The sequence below is a fragment of the Neodiprion lecontei genome, chromosome 4 (genome assembly GCF_021901455.1).
Source record: "Neodiprion lecontei isolate iyNeoLeco1 chromosome 4, iyNeoLeco1.1, whole genome shotgun sequence".
NCBI lineage: Eukaryota > Metazoa > Arthropoda > Insecta > Hymenoptera > Diprionidae > Neodiprion > Neodiprion lecontei.
This window is the reverse complement of record NC_060263.1, coordinates 16,803,398-16,816,564: the sequence shown is the minus strand read 5'-3', so window position 1 is coordinate 16,816,564 and position 13,167 is coordinate 16,803,398. Positions and strand designations below refer to the sequence as shown.

Below are 13,167 nucleotides of genomic sequence, written 5' to 3'. Positions count from 1 at the left end.
AGGCGATATGCATAAATACATGCAGCAGGGTGCATACAAAGTGCAAGATCCTCGATACACTCGTTGTGCTTTCTAAAGTGATGCTGATCATCTCGCGAAATGATAATTCCACGTCGCACGGTGTAAGTCGATTTCTGCCGATGTACAGAGCTGCATTTGCAAGGGTCAATCCTGGCCTGAATGCCTCGGGATGGAAATCTAAGGGCCGAGCAGCGTGTCGCGCTGTGTCGTTGAGGAAAATTTATAAATAATTGACATTGAAATGAATACTGTCCCTGAGACTTACGATTCATATATATCTCATATTTCATTGATTCAATGCCGATAGAGCGTTGTAACAATATAAATTGTACATGCATAAGTGGACTTTCCACATAAATTAGAATAACATTTTAACTTCCTGCGGCGCTTCTATAGCGAACGCGCACGACGAGTCATATCCGAGTCGATTCGAATCGAACGTAGCGAGCAGGCGAACTGATCGTTTCTTACATCCAGCAACAATGACCTCGGGCACATCAGAAGTAAGCGTGCATTTGATTGAATTAAACGTGATGCATTTCACCTAGGAATAGCATTACTCTTATTATTCCGGGCTACCTGCACGCGTCCACTCGACGACAACTCGTCGCTGACGTCGTTCGCAATTGGACGATTAAAAAAATTAAGCTCACTATGTAACAAATGATCATCGGATCACGAGCCATCCCGAAGGGTACAAAGCTCCGACGAAGCTCCTAGCGAAGTTATTTTGTTCTCAGCGAAACAAGTTCCGTGCGAGCTCATTTTTAACAGGTTTGAGCAACTTTTGAGTACATTTTTAACTCCGCGTGCATAGCTCGCAGAAAGCTCCTACAGAGTTCCTCCGACAATACCGTGAGATATTGATAAATCTCATCTACCTGTAATACGTCTGTCATCACTTTGATTTTTTTATCTGACTACAATTCTTTTCCATGTTAATACTACAAGCCGACGCAAACGTAACGTCCATTTATTCTTTCCAAAATTCGAATTGTATAAATATTCATCCCTAAATCTTTGAGTACATTTGAGGGTTTTATCGCCATCTCAAATGTCAAGAACTTGAATTTTGAGCATTTTCATAAGGCGGTTTGTTTAGCTATTTATACGTTCCGACAATGCTCTCTTGAAGCTTTGTAGAATAGCTTACACAGAGCTTCTGCACAGCTTACTGGAAGTTTTTGGCAAGCCTCCGGAGAGCTCCAGGGAAGCTCGCAATTCAGGACATAGGCACTACGGTGAGGAACTTCAGGTAGCTTCCCATACGCTTATTGCTGAGCTCGCGAGAAGTTAACGGACAGCTTTTGGTGCTGTCTGGTATCAACGCCGAAGCTCCATGGATAAGATTGAACTGTTCACGAGCGGTCAATTTTCGCGGTGATAAATTGTCGGATTTCTAAGGTTTTCCACTTCCGGCAGACCGGATGTACGAATCTGTGTGCGAGGGTACCGGCGAAGGATCCGTCTCATAGACCTATTTCTATTCGATATTCCTGACGCATCGATGCGTCCGTAGCGAACGGTCTAAACAGCATGCCAAGAACCGTCAGGGTCTGTAATACATATACATATATACCATAAGCTGAGCGATCCAACCGGCGCCTCATTTTTCCTGAAATTTGAATAAATAGGAAAATCTATGCAGAAGCACGAGGTGCAGCAGCGAAGCGAGCGAAGAAAATCAGCGAAGAAGCCGCGAGGACATGGAAATCGGATACCGGATGCACGGTGCATCTATACCCATATGTATGGGTATATAAAAAGAAAATAGATATAAGGCATAAGGGACGTCGGAATTTCAGCTGATTTGCCTTTTGATTCGTCGTCTCGAATTATCGTGCGTCGGAACCGCGCCGGTTTGTTTCTCGGTAGATTATTAAGTACGCAAGTATGCATAGACAAGAGTCACAAGGACGATGAAATTCCGAATACCATAGACGAGGGGGTTTGAAGAAATCGGAAGGCTAGGTCGTGATGCGTATCGACGGGGCATTTAATTAAACAGAAGCCCAAATCCAAGTTCAAAGTAGAAAACCGATTCACAGACGCAAACACACCCACGGAAGTAAACACAGCCCGGTAATGGCTGCAGTACACACATTTGCGTTATAGGTTGCACGAAACGCGGGTATTCAGCGTGATAGACTTGCTCTGAATTGTGCCCCGGAAAAAGGTTTTACGGTTGAATTTCACCGCGATCATAATCCAGACCTAGTTTATAGATTTGTTCCAGAGTCGGCATGGCGTCTAAGCGCTTCGTTTCGATGGTTGAGAAAATATCGATGACGAATAGTCAGGGGGTTGTGATACCGGGATAGGATCGGTTCGCGTATGAAAATTTTCCAACGTTCGAGCCAATTTTCGACAGCCACGATACACGTAGCGATTATATTCTACAACAGGCGATGGGAATTTATACCGAAATATAGTCCGGTTACACGCGGATGTGGAGATTATAGTCTCTCCCTCGCAGGTGTATTGAATATTATAATTGGGTCGGATCTGAAGATGTGCGATACATGCCCAGGTATGTATACATCTTGATAATTTGCAATTTAAAAAGCACAAGCCATCGGGCGAGCGGATGTTTGTCAAAAGATGAGAGACAGAAGAATCCCCGTCGGGTTACAGTAGTAGGTGTGGGTATAAAAGCGTTATTTCGACCGACTGCCTTCCCGCGTCAGAATTGATGTATCAGCCTTATTCCGCCACCGCGAATATCACGGATGTGCGAAGATCACAGCCGGGAAGTTATACCAGCCTCGGCAATGCGGCAATTTGTAAATTTCGTCCCGGGTGAACACGGGCGAGTAAATCAGTCCGGATTTTTGGTATTGAAATTTTTAGGGCGAACCGCGGTACCGCTTTGCGCAATTCGATGCGCGAAACGGGAAACACGCAACACGTCAGACGGTGACCTGGGTGAATATCGAGGCCCCGTTTTTGCGGGACCAACTGTATTATTCCATGCGAATACACAACGGCAAACCGGAGAACCTGAATTCGCTAAATTCCGTCCTGATATTCGTCGGTAGCAGATCGACGCTGATTATTCAACTATAGCTGAACGTGAAGCTTCTTGATCCATGACCCTGACCTCGCAGAGGCAGCATCTATCGGCAAGCCCCGTAGTAAAAGGTCCTTTTTTTTCGCTACACCGGCGCAACGATGCGGATGAATTGTGCAGGATTCGTAAAACGTGCATACGGTGGTGATAATTAAGTTCGATTCGATAAATTTTCTCAACCGCGCACCGTGAGATCCTCTTCGAGACGGCAGTTGAGAGTGGTGTTATTCTAATTCATTTTTCCTTTTTTTCTCTTACCGGCAGGTACAAATGCCGATTATACGGTGTATTCGAGGGCATTTAAATGCCGAGATGATATACAACGTACTATGCAATATGGTCGAGCGTGACCGAGGAGCCCCCTTTAACTTTGGCGAATAGATTTTGATCAGGAATCGATTATGTAAGTGATGAGATATGCGCCATCTTCAGGATTCAGGCAGGCAGGCACAGCACACGGCACGGCAGAGCTGCAGAGGGCTACTTTGAAAATCAAATCGTGTGTCATGCGCGAATGGTGGGTGGCCTCCGTTTAGTTTTTCTATTCAGGACGCGGCGAGCAACGCGTGCCAAATCTTCGGGGGCGGTATCGGATTTAAATCCACTTTGAATGAGGAATCGGCAGATTCTAACCGATTCCTTTAAACTAGCCGGGCATTGAAATGCGACCTGTTAAAAACCCGGAGACAGTCTGGCCGACCGGCGTACATGGACTGGTCCATCATTGTCAGATCTCGAAGTCGAGGAGGAATCGAGAATCCAATCAATTTCAAATTTCCAAGTATAAACCATGGCACGTATAAGGTACAGAGCGGCCGCTCGACCTCAGGTACCATCACCATTTATTGATCCCGTGATACCGACAAGCTGCACCAAATGCACGCGTATGATATGACTCGCTCCATTCGATCGACCAAACGACCGCGTCGTGAAGAATATAACCGAAACGCGTCGCCACGGTAACAGTCCTCTGTTTTCTTCGTGGATCAGTAACGTCGAGACTTGACCCTGTCGCAAAAGTTGCTTGTCAAATTTACCCTGTCGCCGTGTTTCGAACGAAGGTATAAACAGCCAAGACGTAAGTGCCCAACACACGCCTCTGCTGTTCGCCGCAACTCATGAGCTCTATGCATTCGATCACTTTTCATTGACTGGTCAGACTTCGTCCCATGAGTCAGCCGGCTGAAGTGGAAACTCGCGGGTCAGGAAACGAGCGAGAACCGGTGGGTATTCAAAATTGTTTAAATCAGCATTCGAAGTAAAGACCACATTGTGATGTAAAGGAAACGAGTATCCTTGGGGTGAAGTTTTCGCAGAGTTTTAACTGTAATAATGGTACATTGGCACATCTTCACCGACTGACACCGGCTGCGTACGAACATACTCGTCAATCGTTTTATGCAACGAATACAATTTGAATTGAAAATTCAACTTATACACCCGACTATTCAAACGCACAATTACAATAGGTGTAAAAATGGTGTGAGGAAAATACGTGTACACTATACATTCGCAGGGTTTATAGTTATACTTGCGCCATCTACGTGGTGCTTGAAATCATGCAAGGATCGTTGTTCCGGATAATTCAGGTTACAATACAATTCAGCAGCTTCTGGCCTTCCCTTTTGCTCACTCAAGTTAATAAAACAATTCATGTCCAGATCGAGGCGGTTGAACCACGCTTCAATGACCTCAGCGACATCGATGAAGAGTTATCAAAAAGGTTGGGAGATGCGGGTAGGGATGACCCGAACAAGGTCTTGGAGAGTTTGAGAGACATCATCGAGGATGTGGACAAAGCTAACGTGGTGATATCCAAGAAGGCGGAGACCAGTCTGATCGAATTATCAAAAATGACAGAAGATAGCGGGCCGCAGGACGAAGATGACGTCGTGCGAAGGTTGGCGGAAATCGCGGAGGCGAAGAGGAGGATCGAACAGGAACGGGACGATGCCTTGGACGCTGTCAAGGCCGAGTTTCACCCGGGGGATGACGAATCGGAGCGCGTGATAAGCAGCGGCTCGGACGACTCGTTGGAGGAGGTTTGTAACGACGGTGAGCTTGAGATGCCGTTTACAAAATCGGAGGCAGTGGAGAAACTGAGAAGGTTAAAGGCCGCGGAGAATCCGGTGGAGTCAATAACCGGTGAAACGAGAGAGGAGGAATTTGCAGAGGAGAAAATCGCCCGGGGAAACGCGATTTACGCAGATTTGGCAAGCTTTGGATCGGACGGCTCCGATTCCGAAGAGTCGATATACGAGGAACTGATGAGGAAGCCGCCGGAAAACTTTATCAAAGGAAAAACGTACGATTACGACGAGAAGAAGCACGGCACAAGGTGACGTAACGATGCCGATTCAATTACGCAGGACTGTTCTAAAGGAAATCGTTTCAACTCTGCCCTTAGAATGACCGAGGAATTCATCCTTAAACACTGCAAGGAAAACAATTTGTACCAGACCCCTTATCTGAACGACGTACTCTACCTCCACTTCAAAGGTGAGACGAAATGATGGCAATCACTGTCGTTAGATACCGTTTAGTGCAAGATTGATATCGAAAACGACGGTTTATTAGGGTTTTCGTTCATTGAGAGTCTCGAACGTTACACTGGCCTGAAGTGTTTGTGGCTTGAAAGCAACGGCATCCGGGAGATAGCGAATCTCGATAACCAAGGTGAACTGAGGTGCCTCTTCCTGCATCACAACTTGATCAGCAAGATCGAGAATTTGGAGTGCCTACCGAAGCTGGACACTCTGAATCTCGCTCACAACAGCATAAGGATGATCGAGAACCTCGGTGAGTCGGATTCCCGTCGAGCGTTCGACAAATTTGTTCAATTCCCGACCGTTTTACCTTTCAGACAGCTTGAAGAACCTGAAGACGCTTCATCTGTCTCACAACTACCTCCGCGAAACAGCCGACTTCGAACACCTTAAAGACTTGGACCACGTCACGATTCTCGACTTGTCGCACAATCGGATCGAATCCTTCGAGGTGGTCGAGGCGAGTGTTAAACTCTCGACACTAGATCGTTTTATCGTTTAACCGTGACTCTCGTTATCCATACAGGTTCTCGGAGCGATGAAGAGCCTTCGAGTAGTCACGCTGACCGGAAACCCGGTGATAAAGTCTATAAAAATGTACCGAAAAACTATGACCCTGAAGTGTAAGAAGTTAACCTACCTCGACGACCGCCCGGTATTTCCGCGGGACCGAGCTTGCGCCGAAGCTTGGTAAGTTGGTAGCGCGAACCTGCCTGAATTATCGGTGAAGCCGATTTTTATTTTATTTAGGATGCGCGGCGGACCGGAGGAAGAAATTGCCGAAAGGAACCGATGGATCCAGGCGGAACAGAAAAAGATCAACGATAGTGTTGCAGGTAACTTGTAATATCGACACAGACATGTAAAATGGTGATTTGAATGTTGGAAATTGCACTCCGAACCGTTAGCTTTGCTGAGCAGAAAAAAGCACTTCGAGGCAGTGGCGGCTGCTGAAAAGGAGGAAAAGGAACAGTCGGAAAACGTCGAGGCGGCCAAAGGCTGTACCGACTGCAGAGTTTCGTCGGAACTGGTGAGTTGGTGAAATTTACAACCCTGACAAGGACGCAAGTTAATATTATACTCACCAGTGATTTTGATTCCATGCTGATTTTTCAGCTGGAAGTAGAAGATAGGGTGAAGGCAGTGTCTTCGTCTCCGTCTCCGTCTTCGTCGAGCGACTATGAAAACGAAGATGAACGGGATCACTACGTCGAAGATTTGTCGGGAGTGAGCGAGTCCCAGAGATCGGGAAGTCAAGCTTTGTTGGTAGACTCCGAAAGGAAGGCTTCGGATGAACAGATCAAGGAGCTTCTTCTACCCTGGAAAGCCGAGGTGAGCTTTGGACCGTGAACGCCTAAACTCGTTCGAAATAATAAAAAATACAACGAATTTACCTGCAGATTCGCGCACCAGGGAAACCTCCGAGACTAATTGAAGATATGACGGAGATAAAGGAACATGTTGCGGGTGACCTGGAAAGGAAGCGGTTGGCCCGACGCGTCCTAGACAACAGGACGCACAGAGTAGACCAAGCTTGTTCACCAGACTCTGACTGTGTCCTCGGCACCGATTTAGGAAAGGAGATTCTGCGGCCGGTTGAGGGTGATAACAACGTTGTCAGGTCGCCCGTATCCGTGAAAAAGGACTGCGTTCTGGTTGAGGATATGAGAAATGGTACTATAGGGCTAAGAGAAAATTATATTTACAGTGATGCTCCATCCTCAGATTTTGATCTGATGTTCCAGTTTCTGCCGAGGGCGATGAATCGTCTGAGGAACCACTGTCAACGTCAGAAAATCACATTAGCTCGCAGCTGAGTTCGGTGCGAGAGGAGATGAAGGAGTTCTGCGAAGACATCAGGAAGTTCACAGAAGAAAACGGTATCGTCTACAAAAACGGAGAAGTAGTCAGATGTTGGGGGGGCGAGAGTAAACGGAGCGAGGAAACGGATGATTCGAAGTCTCGAGAAGAAACGGGGCAATGGTGGAACACCAAGGAGCGGAAGCAGAGGGTAAGGAAGATCCTGAAGCAGCGGGAAGAAGAGTCCTTGACTTCAGCGATGGGCTCGCTGGTGGTCAGGGGTCCGGAAGACCCAGCCCCCAATCACTTCGTGGTGAAGCAGACGGGGGGCGGTAAACGTGCGCACGAAATCGAAGGCCCTGAAGTCAGCCGAAAAAAGTTGCAGATCGTGGAGGCTGGGGGCGGGGACCCGGAGGTGCCTCGAGGAGCTAACGAGAGCTTCGAGAGCGTGGCCGAGAGGTGCAGAAGACACGTCGTGAGGGAAACCCGGAGGCAAACGGCGAAGCCGTCGCCACTGTTGGACAGCTGCATATCCACGCTGATCCGAGAGACGGGGGAAAAGCTCTCGCTGGAGGAGCGCGAGGATTTCCGGGGCGAATTGGACGACCTGAAGTCGGCCGCAAGTATCTTCGAAACAAACAAGTGTCTGACGCCGTTGGAGACGGGAGAAACAAACGTGGGATCGGCCGATCAACGGACATCAAGTCGTTATTCCGGTGACGGTGACTTCGCGACGAATCTTTCTCACGAGGCTGAATTCCCCAACATGGATGCCGCACTGAGGGCTAGAATCACGAGAAACGTGAACGCGCCGAAAACCCCCGAGCAGAGAGAGCGGGCCAAAAAATCGGCAAGCGCCCTGATGGACAAGTCCAGGGAGGCCATGGCTCGGGGTAAAATGCCGGCGCAAGACTTTGACGTCCACGACTATGCGGAGGTAGGTTAAAATGCAGGCGTGCACATTTCGGGAGGTTATATGTATCTCGTATGGGAACGGACAGTGATACACCGATCTAGAATGGCTCATCACTTAGTCCACAGTGCCCATGACTTATTCACCGTATGTCTAATGCCTCTGTGCAGGTATAAAAGTTTGGTCGCGACAATGTCAACCGATGAATATGCAATTCGTTTTACTGTGTTAGTGGGACTATGTGGACCTTATTCTGAAATTTTATCACTTGTGCTGTACGGTGAAACCGTGGTATACGTAATAACGCTCCAATGTTTTCGGGTTGTATTAGCTTTCCATGCCCATTTTCCGCTGGACACAATCTTTCGTCCATCGAATCAGATTTCAGTGCAATCACTTTCTCCCTTGGACCATTTTTTTCTATCGATTCATTAAATAGACCGACAAATCAGTTTAACAATTGCTCGATTGGCTTTGCTATGATCGAATGAGTTACGTCACGTGGAGAATGGACGTAAGCAATATATTACCCAACCCAATAACATGCAGCGGCAATCACTTGTATCAGAGCTTCCGCACAGTCTCCTATCTGCAATTCTCTCTGCAACCAGGCCAGGAAAATTGCCAGTATCAATCTCGAGACGCGTGAAAAATAATGTTTGGGTACATTTTAACGAACCTTTCTTTTTCGACGAGATACAGGATGCAGCTGCGGCTACGATACAAACGACCCGTCAATTCCGTGGCTTCACGGAGGAGGATCACCGGGAAACGGAGGCCGCAATGAACGAGCAGGACAGGCTTTTGGGATGCGGGAGGAAGTTCGAGATGTTTGGAACCGGTGGTGGTGAGGAGGACGTTTTAAGGGTCGGAGCATCGCCGTTGATCGAAGAGTTGAAACCGAGGCTGCAGGACGAAGACAAGGATTTCGGAGACCGTGGCCAGCAGAGGTCGTCGGGGCAAAAGGGGGAAGACGAAACCGAGGACGAGGCCAAAGTCGTCCAGCAGCACGAAGTCGAGGACTGCGGTCATGTTGTAGCCAGGAAAGTTACCAAAACTTTGGAGATGCTTGTCGCTCTTCAGGAGAGCAGCGAATAATAATCAAAGAATCACGCGGTCCTACCGCGGCGAGTATCCCAACGCATCGACACTTTGCAACACAAAAACAACCCTACATTCGTTCGTATCTGTAATAATGAAGACGCCTGCATGATGTGGGATGGTGCGGGTAAACGAAGATGGGTCGAAGATATCCTCGCGTCCTACAAAGGAAAGATAATTAATCGATTAACTAATGAGATGAACTAGAAATTATAATTGAATTAATCAGGCGCTCTTTACGACAACTGCACAGGAAGGCAATTTCAGATGTCATTCCAATGCGTTATTATAAGTTTCCTATTTTTTTTCAATCATTCATTTTTGTAAATTTATTATTCTATGTATATCATATTGGTCTGAGACAAGTTACTAATATTAGTTTGTTGTTGTTACTCTTGTTTGGTTGTTCGCATTTTTTTTTTTTTTTTGTTTATTTTTTTAGTAATTTTTCAAAAGACTACAATTTATTTGAGTGTAATAATTATTCATCTCATGAATGAGCTATTAAACGAACGATTGTAAACACTATATAAGTATATAGCATTTTTCAAAACTCCTCGCATTCTCTACTTTTTATCTAGAATGTAAGATGGGATGTACGGCAAGATGTAAATGCCCCAGCGGTTTGAGAAAGAGAAAATTATCACTGAACTGCCGTTACAAATTTTTACGCAGATATAGACGAGTAATCTAAAAGAGCGAAGAAGCACATAGATACGTGATGTCGTGTATCATGTAACCTCAGTACTTCGTCTCTCTTGTTGTATGTTCATTTGTCACATTAATTATTCTTCACGACGGTGAAGAAGAAAAAAACAAATCAAGCAAACGATCGCATACCATTCGTTTCAAGAACTTTTAAGCAATCAAGGACCTTGAAATTTTTTCCCATTTTTAATGCCTATTCCTTTTCTAAATTTATTTTTTTGCTAATCTCGCTTTCATTCTGTTTTTATCGTTACCGAAATGAGTTCTGTGTATTATGATATACCATGTCATTATGTGCTACACACGCACACACATATAATATTCAAATATATACCCATACCGTGAGTTTTTATAACAGCGAAAAGATTCGGTTGCCTGAATCAGGCGCACGGATCGTTTCGCTGTTGGAAAAACTCTCGTGGAGGTAAAATTCGTGATGACGTGTACGATATATATATTATACCTGCATGGAGGGAAAGATTAAAATCAAAAAAGATGAAAATTATTTGAGTCGGGTGACATTCATTTGATTCAACTAAATGCTATAGTCAAATGCGGTGAACATAATACTTACTTAATTCAATAAAATACTTTTGTCCAACGAAATAGTTGTGACAACTTAATATAGAATTGAATCCAGCCTTTGAATGATCATGTTATTATTTTATTCAAGATAACATGGCGCTAGTTTCTTGCGATAGTGCGAATTTTGTATCAAGAAAATGTGTTATTGAAATGACTAAAAATTTAATTGAACGCACCTCAATCTTTTGCTTCAAAAGTATAAAATTGTTGTATTAGTACAAATTAGGCTTGTTCTAAATCATGATTCGTTGAGTCAAGAGTTCAATGATTGAAGCAGGTAATGAAATTTGCTGTTACAAAAATCTTTTTCATGGACTGAACATTAAAGTTCTTCAATATTTAAGCGCAGAAAACGCATTCTTCGAATGATATCATTTATAATTCTGTTGACTTAAAACTCCGTGGGATTTACTTAATATTTCACGAGTAAAACCCGAAAACTCATTGTGCTGTATATGTAGAAGTATATAATGAACATATGACAATAGTTTTTGTTAAATTGTCCTCAATATCAATTTCGAACATTCGAAGCTTCGTATTAAGCTTTTTTCGTTTGTAATAGGTCTGATGATAAATTTATCTTACGTTATCTGTATCTGATTTTCTAACCGACTACCCGGTTTTAACTCTCTCTGAAGCCATTTCAGTAGCGAGAAAGTTCACCGCCTATAGTTGCCGTATATAGTACTAGTATACTGATGTTTAAGATGAATATATTCGCTACTTGTTCCAAAAAATGTGAGGTTTCTTTTACCTCGTAAAACAAATTAGTGCAACTGATTCAACCATGTTCAATCCATGTAAATTTGTTCCCTAGATTCATGTACTTATTTTATTTAAAGTAGGTACCTAATTGTTTCTGTCAATGAACATGCTATTTGAAGGAACCATACGTAAACTTCAAATGATATGATATTTAGTTGAATTAATTTGAAAAACACATGAAAAGGTTCGCTTAAATCAATATTTTACTTGATCGCGACGAGAAAGGTTTTTGTCGAACCAAAGAATTCGATCGACTAAATCTTTTTGATAAACCAACTAAATCGAAATTGATGAATTGAAGTGATCGTATTTGGAACAAATGAGGGATACTAGATTGAAGTGAATGTCCACGCCAACGAAACCTATTTTGTTCGTTCAAGAATTCCTTTCCCTCCGTGTATTACGTAGGCAAACTCACATCTACAAAATGGATTTCATTATTATGATTATTATTACATTATTTTGTGGTATCAACGGGCCTATAATTTTCATTCCTATTTATTTAGATGTTTTTGTTGGATTTTCCATACACACACACATACACAACGATCATAAATATATCGCGTGTCTAATAGTACAAGGAATGCGCCAAGAGTGTGAATTTGGTGGTAAAAGGGCGTATCATTATTTTTTTTTTTCAGTAAAAAAGCAATTAAAACGCATATCTACAGTAAAATTAGCCGAAACAAGCAATGAGGGGTTAAAGCCTTGTGTTCGGTGGATACACCCTTTCGGCACCAAAATACATTGTTAATCATCACATTTATAAATGGTATAAGGTCGCATCTGCCATTTTTGATTTTTTTCTCGTAAACGGCGAAATCGAAACATAAAGATCTATCGATTTCGGGTAGACTTAAAAAAAAAAATGTTATTTTCTCAACAAATAATATCGAACGTAACTGTATAAAGTCGTAACGAACATTTTTTGTTATTAAGAGTCGAGGTGGCTGCAGAAGGTTATTGAGAAGTAAGTTTATTGAATATAATGTTGAATTAACAAGGAATGAATAATTCTTACTAAGATGATATGTCTGTGACGGTAGGCCTTGAGGCTGAGAGAAACTAAAGTTAGCCAGCAAGAGGAGAATCGACTGAGACATTGCGAAGATGAGTTTCTGGCCTAGAAGCAGGCTAAAGGGATCCTGGTCGCTTTGCGATAATCATTGAATGCAAAATGAAACCTTACGTACTCTCAATACAACAGAATAAATCAATTGAACAAAGGTAGGGTGTCAATGAGAAATTGCTAATTTAACTCCTTGAAATACGATAATAAGAGATATATACGTATAGCTGAGCGTCGTTCCGTAACAGCTTCGCTGAAAGCTGATCGACGACTGGAGATTCGACCCGGAGGAGAGCTCCCTTACGTACTCGAATACCGGGGGCGAGAGCGTCCGCTGACGAAGCTGAATAACGAAATTTAAACGGATGCTGAGAACTGCAACGCGGCTTAGAATTAGGCGAGAATCATCTAGGAAATGGAAAACCGAAGAGTGCTAATAAGTATTGGAAAATAAAAGAAATAAGCGCTTCGTCTTCCGCGTTGTGCAAACATTCCCGACTTTTCTAAACACAAACAGTTTTAAAAGACTCTGAAATTTTTTCAATTATTTCGTGAAATTGAAATATCTTCGCGTGTCGAAAATTCTTGC

General features: G+C 43.9%; 1 protein-coding gene across 1 annotated transcript; it reads left to right on the top strand.

The window, feature by feature from the left end:
* The first annotated feature begins 4,544 nt into the window (after positions 1 to 4,544).
* Positions 4,545 to 10,038, top strand: LOC124294250. The gene is made up of 12 exons (XM_046739140.1): positions 4,545 to 4,680; positions 4,753 to 5,429; positions 5,499 to 5,590; positions 5,669 to 5,890; positions 5,955 to 6,097; positions 6,164 to 6,327; positions 6,388 to 6,473; positions 6,546 to 6,667; positions 6,754 to 6,969; positions 7,038 to 7,311; positions 7,383 to 8,374; positions 9,053 to 10,038. Exons 1-12 carry the CDS (start codon positions 4,651 to 4,653, stop codon positions 9,446 to 9,448), a joined length of 3,414 nt encoding a protein of 1,137 aa, XP_046595096.1. The 5' UTR covers positions 4,545 to 4,650; the 3' UTR covers positions 9,449 to 10,038.
* The last annotated feature ends 3,129 nt before the right edge of the window (positions 10,039 to 13,167 follow it).